General features: G+C 48.0%; 1 protein-coding gene and 1 pseudogene across 12 annotated transcripts in view; both read right to left on the bottom strand.

Moving 5' to 3' along the window:
- The window catches only part of ACBD5 (acyl-CoA binding domain containing 5), a 48,841-nt gene extending 44,354 nt beyond the window's left edge, over nucleotides 1-4,487 (bottom strand). For 2 of the 11 annotated variants that reach the window (XM_009214149.3, XM_003903490.4), the window contains exons 1-2: nucleotides 4,393-4,486; nucleotides 2,626-2,791 (exon numbers count right to left, since the gene is read on the bottom strand). In XM_009214149.3, coding sequence (XP_009212413.1) covers nucleotides 2,626-2,701 — 76 coding nt within the window. In that variant the 5' untranslated portion in view covers nucleotides 2,702-2,791; nucleotides 4,393-4,486. Of the gene's footprint in view, nucleotides 1-2,625; nucleotides 2,792-2,984; nucleotides 4,367-4,392 lie in introns of those variants that run through there. The other 9 variants (XM_009214144.4, XM_021943133.2, XM_017962618.2 and 6 more) reach the window with 5 other exon arrangements.
- Nucleotides 4,488-8,098: 3,611 nt separating this feature from the next.
- LOC101013242 lies at nucleotides 8,099-14,622 on the bottom strand (annotated as a pseudogene). Its single transcript, XR_001906228.3, has one exon. The product of XR_001906228.3 is annotated as a leucine-rich repeat-containing protein 37A3-like (transcript).
- Between the last annotated feature and the right edge of the window lie 1,401 nt (nucleotides 14,623-16,023).

The raw sequence follows: 16,023 nt of genomic DNA, 5'->3' as shown, positions 1-16,023 counted from the left end.
CAAGCCTGTAATCCCAGCACTTTGGGAGGCCGAGACGGGCGGATCACGAGGTCAGGAGATGGAGACCATCCTGGCTAACACGGCGTGGTGACATCCCGTCTCTGCTAAAAGTACAAAAATTAGCCGGGTGTGGTAGCAGGCACCTGTAATCCCAGTTACTTGGGGAGTCTGAGGCAGGAGAATCGCTTGAACCTGGGAGGCAGAGGCTGCAGTAAGCCGAGATATCGCCACTGCACTCCAGCCTGCGTAGCAGAGTGAGACTTGGTCTCAAAAAAAAAAAAAAAAAAAGGCCGGGCGCGGTGGCTCAAGCCTGTAATCCCAGCACTTTGGGAGGCCGAGACGGGCGGATCACGAGGTCAGGAGATCGAGACCATCCTGGCTAACCCGGTGAAACCCCGTCTCTACTAAAAAAATACAAAAAACTAGCCGGGCGAGGTGGCGGACGCCTGTAGTCCCAGCTACTCGGGAGGCTGAGGCAGGAGAATGGCGTAAACCCGGGAGGCGGAGCTTGCAGTGAGCTGAGATCGGGCCACTGCACTCCAGCCTGGGTGACAGAGCGAGACTCCATCTCAAAAAAAAAAAAAAAACTTTGCAATACCTTCTTAAATGTTATGTAAATACAAAGTGTACTTTATACCGGTTTCCTAATAAGGAATGTCAACAGGGATAGTGGCCTAGAGACATCAGTCTAGCTTTACCAGTTTTCAAAAAACTATAAAAACGTGTGCTTTAGGAGAAAGTGTAAACATACTCATACTACTTACATAACGCTCTTAGAATCATACCTTTCTATAAACTCTAATAATCAGGGACTTAAAAAATCAATACCTAAACAAATTTATATGTTATTTCTTTATATTTTGTTTATTCTTTCTTATCTTTCAGTTCCCCGTATGTCCTCCTCCAATAGAATGTCTGAAATTACAAAAGGTTCAGACAACACCGTAGAAGGAAAGAAATTACAAATGGAACACTATTTTATGTGTATTTGTTTTAAAAACTTCCTGAATCTGCATTTAATTAATTTTTATTGAATGATTTGTGTTGACTATTCGTTACCTAGCCAGATGATAATTAATGAAAACAGAAACCATGATATTAAATACTATAGTATTATTGTTGTATTCAGCTAGCTTTACAATTGTGGCACAGTAGTAGTACCTAACATTACTTTCTAAATATGTTTATTGGGCCAGGCGCGGTGGCTCACACCTGTAATCCCAGCACTTTGGGAGGCCTAGGCGGGCGGATCACCTGAGCTTGAGAGTTCGAGACCAGCCTGACCAATATGGAGAGACCCCGTCTCTACTAAAAATACAAAATTAGCCGGGCATGGTGACGCATGCGTGTAATCCCAGCTACTTGGGAGGCTGAGGTAGAAGAATCGTTTGAACCCGGGAGGTGGGGGTTGCGGTGAGCTGAGATTGCACCATTGCACTCCAGCCTGGGCAACAAGAGCGAAACTCCATCTCTAAATAAATAAATATGTTTATTGTGAAACATAATTCATATAATGTAGAAAGATACGAATTGAAAAGTACGCCTTCCTCTCTAAGACTGCATTTAGAACAGAGAAAAATATTTAACTAGTAGCCAAAAACTTCACATTGGTCTATGACATAAAATTACAAATTCAAAAAGCTCTGCAAATCGTTAACAGGGTTAATATGAAGAAAAACCACACCTACTAGTCAAATTGCTGAAAACCCAAGATAGAAAAGAAATCTAAAAAGCAGCCAGAGAAATAACACATTAAATACAAGAAAGAGTTCAGCAACTGGAATGACTTTTTTCTCACAAGCTGGAAAGAAGGTCCAATATGAATATAAAAAAGAGAACCATATAGAATGGAATAGCAAATAAAAAGGTAGAAAATATATATTTATTAAAATAAAGAGTAAGTATTTCACAACTGACTATATTCTTTCTTTTCTGTCCCTTCATATCAAAAGTTTTCAAAAGGCTTCAGCTGGTAGACCTATGAGTGTGTGGCATTAGGCACCCCAGCCTAGAATTTTGTTTTTGTTTTTTTGGCTTTTTTTTTTTTTTTTTTGATACGGAGTCTGCTCTCTCGCCCAGGCTGGAGTGCAGTGGCACGATATCGGGTCACTGCAGCCTCTGCCTCCTGGGTTCAAGCAATTCTCCTGTCTCAGCCTCCCCAGTAGCTGGGACTACAGGCGCACACCACCACGCCCGACTAATTTTCGTATTTTTTAGTAGAAACGGGGTTTCACCATATTGGTCAGGCTGGTCCTGAACTCCTGACCTCAGGTGATCCACCCACCTCGGCCTCCCAAAGTGCTGGAATTACAGGCGTGAGCCACCTCGCCTGGCCCGGATTTTTTTTTTTTTTAGTATACCCAAATCCGCAGTCATTAAGTGACAAGACTTCTGTTTTCAACAATATGAACTACTTAAAATCTGGATATTATATTTTTCTCCGGTTTGGAAGATCAAAAGTTAATTAATTCATATTCAATAGCTCCCCTTCCACTACATGGCTCCTACACGGAAAAAAAAAGTAGGCTAAATAAACAACACTAGAACCAAAAAGTGAAAAGAGGTAAGCCGGGGCTTCGGGGCTCTCTGCAGGAGGCGTCTCCAGCCGGGGCCCAGCGCACGTACCATTCTTCGGCAAACTCTGGATCACCTTCACTGCCGCCTCAAACCTGGTCTCGTGCACGGATCTCGTGTCCGCCATCTCCAGCTGCCAGAGTCGGCCCCGGTCCCAAGGTCTGTCGGCGGGAATCAGGCAGCAGCAGCACCAGCTTTCCCAAGAGCCTGCATGAAACTGGAACATGGAGCGCAGCCGCGGATCAACATGCCCCAAAGGGAGGAGGCCGGGGAGCGTAGCGGGTCAGTTTGTTCCCCTTTGCCCTGCCCTATCCAGGCCACACGGATCGAAGCGGCCAGGCTCCTTCCTCCTCCCCCGGGGCGTGACTAAGGCCATGAATCCGGCCCGCGACGACAGCAAAACAACTCACCGAGAGGAAGAGCATGTCTAGCAGACAGAGGGAGTCCGGGCACCGGTGGCCGCGGAGCCGCTCTCCCACCCTGGGGACCCTGGCGGAACAGCCACACCCCCCATTCCGCCGGAGTCCGTCTGTCAGTCCGTGCCCTCCCCACAGCCCCGCCCCAGAGTCACCGGAGGATCCACTGGCGTCGCCGCCGCCGCAGCGGCAGTGCAGCAAACCCCACCCACTCGACCCGCCGCCGCGGCGAGGACGCGCGCGGTCCGTCTGTCCCCAGAGGAGGGTCCGGGAAGCGAGGAAAGGAGGAGAGAGAACCTTCCAGGGGGCCACAGTCCCGGCTCGGTGCGGGGAGCACCCTGTGCGCGCTTTTGTTCAGAAGGGGGAAACCGAGGCCGGACCTATGTGTCCGCTCTGGCAGCCGGGTGGACGAAGTGCGCGCTGGGGATGCGCGGTTGGGTTCTGCGCCTGGGCCCAAAGCTGCACTCGACGGCACCGCTGGGCAACAAAAATGACTCTGCGGTCCCCAGCGCCTGCACTCTCCTAAGTTAAGGTTTGAGGAAGGTAATGGGGCCTAAGCAAAGGGCTTTAAGTCGAGGCAGGTTCTGTGCGAAACTCCAGTACTGCCATTTAAATTACGTGACCTAGGGCAAGTCACTTCGCCTCTCCAGTGGCAATCGTGACACCACTCTAAAGGGTAGATGGAGAAAAGCATTGGGGACCTTGGATGGAGGTGCTCAGCAGTCCTTGGCCCGCAGGTCTTCGACAGTTTTCGCCGCCCTGAGCCAAGAACGTCCGAGGAGCAGCCTAAGGAGAGGGGAGGTCGTCGGCTCCTAAACTGGGCTGGGACGGAGGGCAACTTCCCCTCTACTACCTCTACTACCCTTTCCACCCAGCCCCAGGGAGCCAGGCACCTCCCGCCGGATTTAATAGGAAACTGGGCTTGGGGACCGCCGGGCACAGTGGCTCACGCCTGTAATCTCGACACTTTGAGAGGCCGAGTGGGGAGGATCGCTTGAGGCCAGGAGTTCAAGACGAGCCTGGGCAATATGGCGAGACCCTGGCTCTATTTAAGAAACCAATAATTAAAAAAAAAAAAAATTAAAAATAGGATACTGGGCGTGGAGGGAGGGGCCAATAACAGTATGGGTCGTCAATCCTAGATAGGGGGTACTCTGGGCCTTCAACTTACTAGCGCAACCCCCAGCGTCCTTAGGCATTTGGGAAGTGCCCCAGGCCCATTGTTGGTGGGGGGACTGACTAGGTTGTGAGGGGTGGAGTCCTGGGGCCCGGAAATCTCAAAGTCTCCCGGATGGAAGAGTCGTTTTTGTCAGTTCGGGGATGGGTTAGGAGGGTTACTAGTAAAAATCTAGGCGCAGATCGTAAGTTACTCTTCCCTCGGAGCCGCGGCGCCGGCATTTACCTTGGTATTGCCGGGCAAGGCCTGTCCGGTAATGTCCCCGACGCCCGCCCCTCGCCCTGCCCCGCGGGCTTATGGGAAATGTAGTCCCCCGCTCTGCCGCGCTTCCGGATACCTCCCAGCGGCGGGCGGTGTTCCTGCTAGCTCTTCCGGTTCGGCGTCTCTGTCCAGGCGACGCAGCCGCCGTGCGACGGAAAGCCGTCTTTCCTAGCCGGTTGCATTTCGTGCTACTTCGAAATGCCACATCCGCTTCTAGCTTAGCGGACAGTCGCTCAGTGGTGTCTCCAGACTGCGGCGGTGTCTGGAATTGTGGCTTCTCCAGCGCCCTCCAGAGGCTTTGCTTCGGGTTCATCTAATACAACACGGGGAATCATTTGATCGTGAACGTTTCACGTTTCTTTGTCTTCAAAAATGAAGAGGACATTTTGTAAAATTACCACACAAAGATGAGAAATAGATTAGATAACCAACTTGGGGTTGTAAATACTAAATAATTCCAAATGATAATGTATGAGTGGCTAAAAAGCAGTGACACCTAACGCGTATTATTTTATTCCATAAAAGGAAAAAACCTAAATTGAAGAAATATTCATTTCTCCCTTATTGGATTTAATAGAATCCTTTTCATTTTTAATGGGAAATAATAAATGTGACCTATAGATGTTTCAGTTGTTTAAAAATAAATCGCCTTCTTTAGGGTGATCTCTGATGGGATTGAGGAAAATGAGCGGGTTTGGGGTTATCTTGGCCCAAAGTCCGGTTTGGATTTGCCGTTAATTCACGGTGTGACACCGTCAAGAAACAAGCTCTGAAAAATTTGTTTTTCTCCAATAAAGAATGTGAAATTACCTAGCACGTAGTAGCCTTCAGTATTTTTGTATTTCCTCTTTTTTGATACTTAGCTGAGCAATAAATTTTGGACAGCAGTACGAGGGAAGGATCTGAATCAGGCAAGGAGGACGGGCACGCCCAGGAGGAAAAAGCAAACAGGAAAGTGCTGAGCAGGTCACCTTGGCGGGGGAGAGAGGGAACGGAAATGTCTTCACACACCCACAGAGAGAGAGAGAGAATGAAGTTTCTGTCTCTTATGTGATGTGTGAGTGGATGGACAGATTGTCCTCAGCTTTAAGGGCAATTCAGGGTGATCTGTCTTAAAATCGACGCTCTGTGGAAAGAAAAATGCGCTCTGCAGGCCATGCCCACTGCATATGCTGGGAGGCTCTGCTACATCAAATGAGCAGATGCGCAGTCTCCACAGGGGCCCCAAGCCTGGGTGTGAGCCAAGGCTGCTTCGAACATATCCGCTATCTAAGGTGAGTCCCAGCAGGGGTCATTTATTTAAGAACCCTGGTGCTTTCCATGGTTGATTTGCTGGTAAATGACAGATGTGAGTGTAGTAAACATGTCTTGTCTCCCCCTACTGCACCCACCATCCTGTGCATCATGGAAACCTGTCTCGATGATCAGCGGCCATGTGTGATGGGGTGGAAGGGACAGTCTCCAGAGACAGAATCCTGGGACCATTCCTGACTTTGCAACTTACTAGCTTTCTTGCCACATTATTTAGTTTTTTCAAGCCGTAATTTCCTTAAAATGGTGAATATTATCAATCCCTATCCCATAGGAAATTTGGAGCACATGAGTTCATTCAAGTAAAGTATATCATTAGCAGGCCATAACACAGGCAAGAAGGAAATACAATAATTGTGTGTGTGTGGTGGGGTGTCACATCTTCATAAAATTCAACCCTACCCCCATTTCAGTCACTTGTCAGGGAGGAAAGCCAAGAAGCCAATTCCGAGAGTTTAGTGTGACATCAGTGTCTAGGTCATCTAAATCAGGCCATCTTTCTGCCATACCTGTCTAAGTCCTGCAGCAATTAACACTGCAGAGCTATATTTACATAAGTAGCTTTATAGTCTCTGTGTATATGCTGGGCAGAGCTGATTCATTTCACACATCATTTGCAACTTGTTATAGAGCTCCTTCAATACTAACACCCAAACATATTGGACAAAGAAGAGAAGACAGACACTTTTGTTTGGTTGCTTGTTTTCTGATTTCTTAATATTATATTTTCAACTCCTTAGCGACATTGGCCCCATATTAAAGGTCTATGTCACACACCCTGTTGTGAATAAAAAAGTTTTTTTTACAGTTGCCCTTGAAATGATAAACTTCTTCTTGCATTGAAAGTAATGTTATTGCCCTTTCCCTATAAAATTGTACTCATAGATGATCTTAAAGTAACACATTTTTTTCTAAAAGAGATGAAATTGGAAAATAAAGTGGTAATAGTGTGTGTAATTTATAAGTGAACGCCAGGAACACAATTTATTTTGTTTTGTTATTATCACAAACAATAAAAATTATTTTGTTTTTAACAGATTCCTATTATTAACAAATCCTATTTGTATCCTATTTGTCACCTATGTGAAAGTCTTCTTTTTCTTCATGCTAGAGACCTAAATTGTGATGATCAAATTGAATGGTATAAACAATTCAATGATTAATTTGCTACACCCTACTCCGAAATATGAGACATATTCAAGGCCAAGGTTATCAATAAAATACAGGCAGAAGTTATGCAGAATGAAAAATAAGGCATACACCTGTATATTCCTCAAGTCTGTTTTTTCTTCTTGTTTTCTCACATCATTCAAGTCACCAAAATTTTATTGCTTATTACATGACAAGAAATATAATGTTGGACATAAAATGAATAAAGGAAATTATCCTTAAGAAATTTACAATATGGAGAAAAAGATGCAGTAATATAACACTATAATACTATATAATCGAATGCATATCATACAGTGCAATGAATTCTATGAAAGATCTATTAATAAGATGCTTGGGGAAAACAGAGGAGGTATAGTGACTCCTGATCCTGGCTTCTGGAGAAAACCAGAAAAGACTAGAGAGGAGGAAGCATATTTACTGACCTTGAGGAACAAGGAGGATACATTCTGTGGGAAAGAGGTGGGCTGGGCGCAGTGTCTCACATCTGTAATCTGAGCACTTTGGGAGGCCAAGGCAGGAGGATCGCTTGCCAGGAGTTTGAGGTTACAGTGAGTTATGATCACACCACTGCACTCCAGCCTGGCCAGTAGAGCAAGGCCTATCACTATCCAAAAAAAAGTTGGGCATTCCATATAGACCACATGCAAAGGCAGAGGAGGAACTGAGTTTTGGGAGATAAAGAGGATTTGGAAGGAACATAGAAGGTATGACAAATATTAGTGAGATAAGAATTTGGGCCGGGCGCGGTGGCTCAAGCCTGTAATCCCAGCACTTTGGGAGGCTGAGGCCGGCGGATCACAAGGTCAGGAGATCGAGACCATCCTGGCTAACATGGTGAAACCCCATCTCTACTAAAAATACAAAAAGAAATTAGCTGGGCTTAGTGGTGGGTGCCTGTAGTCCAGCTATTTGGGAGGCTGAGGCAGGAGAATGGCGTGAACCCGGGAGGCGGAGTTTGCAGTAAGCCGAGATCGCGCCACTGCACTCTAGCCTGGGTGACAGAGCGAGACTCCGTCTCAAAAAAAAAAGAAAAGAATTTGGAGTGAAATTGGAGGCATCATGTCAGAAATTCAGACGTTAACATGGGGGCTTTAGGGAGCCATTACCTAAATTTAAACAGGGCTGTGGTGATAATTTTTTCTAAAAACAGCAACACAACAAAATTGAGAGCACTTACGAGGAAGAATTTGGAAATGGCAGAACCACTGCAAAGGTGGAAAATATTTATTTTTGACTAAATTCCTATATTGAGGCATGTTAAATAGAGAATTCATGACTGTATGTTTTTAATAGAGCCTAAGCTTCTTGAATTATTATTCACTTTAGTTAGAATCACTGCAGTTCTATGCATAAAATTAAGACAAAAAGACAAAACAGATACATTGAAAGTTAAGATAACTGAACAAGTAGATTATTCTTCTAGTGTCTTGTAGACTTCTCAAGATGATCAAGAAGTCTACTGTATCACTGTCAGTGCACAATATACAATAAACTAATGATTTTTTTTTCCACCAAGAACAATGGTATTGTAAAATCTCCACCCCCTGAGGATATGTTTTCAGGTCTGGGTGACTAATTATACTGGGAAACAAGGGAGGGAATGATGGCCCTGTGCTTCCTCTGCCCGCTGCCCCTGTGGACGTGTGGGCTGCTGGCTTCAGTCCCGCTTTTCTTTCTGATGGCCCTTGTTGTTTATGCTAAGTATTTTTGCAGGAGGCCTGAGGCGGGCTGGGGTCACTCTGGGTTCTCCTCCTATGGCAGGGCTTCACTCTCCTCCCCCTTCTTTGTTGGGGCTTCGCTGTCCCTAGGGTCCCTGTTGAGGATCTAGTCCTCATTAGATGACTTCTTGTGCAGCTTCCATGCCTGGTATTTATTCTTGTGGCATTGAGAGGTTTGTACATATCTTTAAGCCAGAGTGGCTGTCTGAGTGAGAAAGATCCAACCTGAGTCTCACTTCGCGAACAGCATCTCCTCTATGGCAGAAATCTGAAAATGCCCCTTGAGAATCCTTCATCTTCTTGTGATGACCTTCGGTGAGAATAAATCTCAATGAGGCAGAAAACTAGAATTAAAGTCGTTAGTATTTCAGTCACAAATATTGCCAAGATGAGTTTGTCGTTATAGCCATATCCTGGAACTTCTATTGTGAGCTCACTCGACTTTTGCTGTTTCTGTTCATTCTGGGCTTCTGTGCTCTCGTTGATACAGTTCTCAGTTTTCCACTGGTCCGTATCCATTCTGCCTTGGACACCTTTACTTCTTGCTGCTCACTGAGAAGCTTCATCAGGAGGCCTGTCCTGGAGATGAACTTGGCACAGGTCAATTGCACGTGGGTCTCAGAGCAGTCCATCTTCAAGGTCCAGATAACATGAGAAATGAGCCTGCGCACATTGTTGTTGGGGATGAGGGACCGCAGCTGCTGGGTTAGCTGAATTTCAAACTGATCACCTGGAGATGAGAGCAATGAGTAATTGAAGCTTTGGGGCTCGGGGGACAGGTCGGTGCCCATGTTGTTGTATTCCCATTTTGTCTCAGTTTGTGTAATAGTTGGCCCTAAGTTGAACGCAGTCCCAGCAGAATCTGCCTCAGGAGGAGGATTGTAGTTTGTGTTTTCAGAGATGGTGCCTTCTGGCATAGTAGTGTTTTCCATAAAAATGTTTTCTTCAAAGGCATTTCTTGCAGTTGTGTTTTTTACATTAGCGTTTTCTATAAAACGTTCTGAAGGAGCAAATACTTCCGGAAGAGGATTTTCCTGAGGGCTCGGGTCTCCTAAAGATGAAAAAGCCCCCTGTGAAGGGAAATGCATAGGCTCTTCGCTGCAGAGAACGGAGGCCTCTTTGTGAGCCTCAGTCTATCGAGATAACTTTTCTTTCTGAAGTTTGGACTCTTTTTTGGCCTTGGGTGTTCTGTGAGCCATGCGGGAGCGAGTTTTATGAAAGTGGTATTTTTTTTCTGGAATGTACGATTGGTTTAGCAGTCTTCATATTTTTAACTCTAGCCTTTGCATTTTCTAAAATGAAAATGGTGTAGATTAAGTCTTTCGATCTGTCTCTGACCTGAGGTAGGGCTTTTGCAGAGGTGGAGGCAGAAGGCACGCCCATGGAGAACAGTTTCAACATAAAGGAGACTGCTCTTGGGTGAACGAAGGCTTGGTGTAGTCGGTGTTTCCCACTAACTTCTCAGACCCCTGCTCTATGTGAGGCTGTTTCAGCTCCCTTGGGTTGGACTCCCGAGCCTTTTTTCTTTGGCAGTGTTCTCTGCAAATGTCTGGGCCCATCTTCCCTCCTGATGCTCTGCTTTCCCACCTCTTCGAAGTGCCTTTTCTGGATGCTCTTTGGGCCCATGAGGAGTCTGTTCACTCTCTGCAGGTTTTTGCCTATGCTTTGAATCTTTGCCAGGCTGTTTTCCTGTAGCTGGATAGTTTCTAATTTCTTTTCAAATATTTGGCATTTAAAATTGTCCTAGAAAGCTGGACTGCATAAGCATGGCAGTTTTTTCTTCCCTTTTAACTTCATCGATTTTTTCTTGTATTTCTGCATCTAACATATTTTCCAGCAAATACAGCTTTCTCAATTTATTTTCATAAGTTGAGTTGTTGGATACAGGTTGAAGAGAGGGGCTCTTTGTATTGTTTTTCAAAATACCCAGGGGCCTATCTCCATCTTGCACATTTGAAGAAAGCAGTTTAATGAACGGTAACAACATTGATTTCACATCTAGATTTACCGCTCAGAAATAAGGCAAGATGTAACTTAGTGCACTGATAACATCCCTCACGTCATTGGTGTCTAGCTGTCCACTCCCAAAGATTGACAAGTTGATGCCATTGCTGTCTGAGGCCGCCTCCGGCTCAATAGTTAGCTCAGTGCTCGTGTGCTTCTTCGGGGCTTGTAACACCTTCATGAACGTTCCTTCTGGATTCCCTACAGATGCTTCTTCAGGACAATGTATGGTGTTTGTCAGACATGCACTGTTGCAGTGCAGCTTGACTGTCTTGCAGAGAGCCTTAATGCTATTTTTAAATTGGCAGAGGCAGCAGACCACATGGCTAGGTAAGATCAGTTTCTCCAGTCATCATGAGAATGTTCTTAATTGTTGTAAATGGGACATGCATTGTTCCCATGTCTAGATATTTTAATGCTGGCAGTTTAAAGAGATATGGATCTTCAACAGTTGTCAGAGGATTGCGATTGAGAATTAACTTGTGTAAAAACTGCATTCCGTGCCAGGCCTGAAATGTTCCAAAGCTCAGTTCTGTAAGTAAATTGCAACCAAGATTTATAAACTGCAAAAATGGTAGTGGTTCAAATGTATGTCTTTCAATAGACTGTATTTTATTGCAGGATAAATCTAAATACTGGAGGGATAGCAGGCCTTCAATGAATCCTTATGTAATTCAGTGAAATAATTTTCATTGACAATTAATTTCTTGTATGCTTTCCATACATTTCCATCAATGTAAGAAATATCATTTCCTTGGAAATTTAAGATGGTGAAGGTGCCATTGTAGGTGTTGGGCTCTGGCACAGGCATTTGGCGGAGCCTCTGTTTCGGGCTGAGATCAATACACGACAGCGTCTCATCTCCACAGGTACAGAGCTCACATATGTTGGTGCTTGTGGAGGCCTTCTGTTCCTCTGGTGCAGTTAAAGCCTTATTTTGGGCATAACTTTCAGACTGAACCAATGAATCCTGAGTAGGTTCTAGTTCAGTAGGTGGACCTGTGACTTCAGTCAGTTTTCGATGCAGAGTCTGAACCTGGTCTGGACGAGGAACTGTAGTCTTCTCCAGGGCTATAGAATGTCCAATCTTTGTAGTGGGCTCTGGAGTGATGGCAAGCCCCAGGTCTGGAGGCTGAGTTGAGGTCTTCTCCATGGTTGGAGGCAGTTTAACCTCTGCAGTAGGTTCTGTAGTTATGGTAAGCTCCAGGTCCAGAGGTGGAACTGTGACTTAAGTCAGGTGTGAATGCTGAGCCTGACCCTTGTCTGAAGGTGGAAGTGTCGCCTCAGGGTGTTTTGGAGGAGGAGCTGTAGTCGTCAGGGCTGTAGAAGGTTCAAAGTCTGTTGTGGATTCTGGAGTGATGGTAAGCCCCAGATCCAAAGGTGAAACTGTGGCTTGAGTCAGGTTTGAATGCTGAGTCTGAACCTGGTCTGGATGTGGAAGTGTCACTTTAGGGTGCTTGGGAGGAACTAGAGTCTTCTTCAGGGGTGTAGAATGTCCAACCTCCGTAGTGGGTTCTGGAGTGATGGTAAGTCCCAGGTCCAAAGGTTGAACTGTAACGCTGGGTGACATTGGATGCTGAGCTTGATCCTGACCTGGTGTTGGAATTGTTACCTCTTGATATACTGGAAGTTGGGGTACAACTATTTTAGGAGGCTGAGTTGGGGTCTCCTGCATGGTAGGAGAAAGTTCAACCTCTGTTGTGGATTCTGGAGTGATGGTAAGCCCCAGGTCCAAAGGTTGAACTGTGGCTTGAGTCAGGTTTGAATGCTCTGGAGGTTGGGCTACAACTACATTAGGGAGCTCTGGAGTCTGAGCTGGACCCTCCTCAGTGGTCTATGGATGCTCAGCTGCAGCCTCCTGCTGGGTTGGAGAGGGATTTGCATTATTAATAGGTTCCGGAAATTGAACTGAAGTCTCTTGTTGAATTGCTAAAGGTAAAGCCTCTTCCAATGACTCTGGAGGCAGAGGTGGGCCCCCATGCTGGATAGCAGGAGGTTCTACATCATTACCTGGCCCTGAGAGCTGAGCTGTAGCCTCCTGGTGGACTGCAGAAGTTCCCACTGCAGAGAAGTTTCCTCTGCACTAGGCTGTGTTCCTATGGTGAGCTGCATGTCTGGAGGCTTAACAGAGACATTGGGCAAATCTGAATGCTGAGTTTGATGGTGACCTGGAATCGAAACTGTGACTTCATGATGTTCTGGAGGCTGAGCTGGGTCTCCTGCTGGGTCTGAGAAGATTCAACTTACCCAGAAGACTCAGAAGGCTGAGCTGGCTGCTCCTGCCCACTGGGGGAAAGTTCAGGCTCTATAGGAGGACCTGGAGGTTCAGTTGGGGCTTCCTCTTGGTTTGCAGAAGGTTCCATCCCTTCTGGAGGCTAAGCTGAGGTCTCCTGCTGGGTCTGAGAAGATTCAACCGCCCCAGAAGACTCAGAAGGCTGAGTTGGCTGCTCCTGCTCACTGATGGAAAGTTCACGCTCCATAGGGGGACCTGGAGGCTCAGTTGGGGCCTCCTGTTGGGTCGCAGAATGTTCCACCTCCTCTGGAAGCTGAATTGGGGCCTCCAGCTGGGCTTGGGAAGATTCTGTCTCATTGGTAGGTTCTGAAGTTATGGTAACCTCCACATCTGCAGGTTTAACTGTAATGTTGGGCAAGTTATAATGAGCTTGATCCTCACCTGGAGGTTGAACTGTCACCTCATGATTCGGTAGAGTTTGAGCTTGACTCTCCATAGAGTACTCTGGAGGCCCAGCCGGGGGCCCCCCTGCTGGGTTGAAGAAGGTTCTTCCTCCTCAGGGAGCTGTGGAAGCTGCGCTGGGGCTTCTTGCTGGAGTGAAGAGGACTGGATGTCTTCAAGGGTCTCTGGATTTTGAGTTTCAGACTCTAGATGGAATTGAGGAAGTCCAACTTGCTCAGGGAGCCCTGGGGGCTCATCCAAGTTAACCCAGAGTTCTGGAGGCAGCTGCCGGGATACAGTGTGTCTATACTCCAATATTCAGCCTGCAAAGTCTGTTTCTGATGCTGAAGTTTGGATAATTGGTGTGGAATTCCAACAATCTTAGCAAGGCTCCAACGCTGAGCTAGATCTTTCTTCAGGTTCTTGGGTGAAACAATAAATTCGGTTGGTTTTGAAACCTTACTGTCTAGTGGAACAAGTATTTCATCTGCCTGATGACCTGCAGTCCGATCGAGACCTGCAGTTTGAAACTTACTTTTGAGGCGAGGAGGCTGAACTAGGGTCTGGTTCTGATCCCCGTTCAGCATTGGAACCACCTCTGGGAGCCTTTCTTGCAGAGTCAGCTTGTCATTTAAATCCTGGTGTGCAGCCCAGAACTGCTCTGACCCCAGGAGCAGCTCTCCAGCTGAATCCATGTCCAGGTATGGCACCACATTTTCAGTCGATTCCTGGGGTGGGGCTGACATCTGCCAGGAAGCAGAGGGCCCCAGGTAATCAAAGTCCCCCAGGTCTGCCGGGGGAGTAGGCGCATGGGGAGATTCCCATGGGAGATGGGAGGAGCGGGAAGACCAGGGCTCAGGCGGCCCCAGGGGTGGCAGGGGAGTTAGAGGTCAGCTTGAGCGGGTCCTTGACCCACTCCAGAGGCTGAGCCTCCTTGACTAGTAGCCACAATAGTTGCCACCTGAGGAGGGGCCATGGGCCCCAGAAACGCAGCTGAACATGACACATGCTGGCGCCGCACACTAAGCTGCAACCATTCTGGCAGCCCCAAGACCCTCATGCCCCTTATAAGCGTGCGCCCCGCCCTGTCTTTATGACACCTTTATTTATGCCTTTATTAGGCTCGGGTCTAGATCTGCTCCATGTCACCATGGCAATCTGATGTCACAATCCCGCCCAAGCACCCCTTCCCATGCCTCCTCGCCGGAATACCCCTCCCCTCCGTGAGGGAGGATTTCGGCTGCAGACCCGGGTGGTCCCAGGACTCCAGCGGCCTGCTGTGGTGGGGTAGGGTTGGGTGGGGGCATGGCAGAGCTTCCTGAGGAAGTCACGGGACCTCTCCTGGGGATATTCAGAAGCGCTAGTCCAGTTCTGGCAGCCTGAACTCTTCCTCCTTCAAGGTGAAATCGAGAGTACTCTTCCTTCCAGGGAGAGCAACTGACCTGTAATCCCAGCTACTCAGGAGGCTAAAGCAGGAGAATCTCTTGAACCTGAGAGAGGCAGAGGCTGCAGTGAGCCGAGATCGCAACATTGCATTCCAGCCTGGAGTGCTGCTGTAGGTACTATGGCTCCTGAAGCTGCTTTCCGTGTAGCAACTGGCGTCCTCGTCGTCGTCTTCCAACTCCTCTGGGTAATCGGAGTCATCGTCGTCGTCCTCCGTCTCATCCTCCTAGTTGTCCTCACACTCCTGGGTCTCCTCGGCGTCACCGTCCTCGCTCCTCCTCGCTCTCGAGGTCAACGTATACCACTTTGTCGACAGCCCTCCGGGCCAGGTGGCTGTCCCCGCCTCCTCGCCCCGCCCCGCCCCCCGCCGGCCAGGGACGCTGGGGCTGGGGGGTGCTGGCGGCGGCGGCTTCCTCCTGCTACTGCTGCCCACTCCGGGCGAGCTCAGCCGCGTCTTGGGCGCCACCTCAGCCTGGCTGCGGCCCACCTGCCCCGGCTCCTACCGCGTTGCCGCGAGCGGAGCCCCCGGATGGGTTCGGACGCGGGCGGCGGCTGCGGGGCCAGGGCGCAGCGCTCCTCAGCGGGAGCCGCGGGCTACCTGGTTGGCCAGGCCCGCCGGCTCCTCAGGTTGGAGCCGAGGCACGGGGAGAAGGGAAAGCGGGCGGGGAGGGGCGGGGAGGGGCGGGCGCAGTGGGGGAGGTGGGCCGGGTAGGGAGGCCCTATGGGCCGGGCGGGTGGAGGGAGAAGGCTCAATCCGAATCGCTGGGGCCCTACTCTGGATCACCTTCAGCCACCATCTTGTTTCTTCCCACTCAATATACTGATTCTTAAATCCCTGTAGGTTTCAAGAAAAAAAACATAAATAAATTTAAAATATATATATATATATAGTCTTAATTTGACCGGGCCCGGTGGCTCACGCCTGTAATCCCAGTACTTTGGGAGGCCGATGCGGGTGGATCACGAGGTCAAGAGATCAAGACCATCCTGGCCAACAAGGTGAAACCCCGTCTCTACTAAAAATACAAAAATTAGCCGGGTATGGTTGTGGCCACCAGCAGTCCCAGCTACTCCAGAGGCTGAGGCAGAAGGATCACTTGAACCTGGGAGGCGGAGGTTCTACAACTCCAGCCTGGCCCTGGAGCGAGACTCTGTCTAAAAAAAAAAAAAAAAAAAGAAGCAGTTGGACTCATGATGAAGCCCTGGGGAAACATTCTCAAGATGCAAGGGCGGCACTATGCCAAAGGAGACATTCTGAAAGCAGGAGGCATC

Source organism: Papio anubis, chromosome 11, assembly GCF_008728515.1.
Source record: "Papio anubis isolate 15944 chromosome 11, Panubis1.0, whole genome shotgun sequence".
NCBI lineage: Eukaryota > Metazoa > Chordata > Mammalia > Primates > Cercopithecidae > Papio > Papio anubis.
This window is presented reverse-complemented; position numbering and strand designations above follow the sequence as displayed.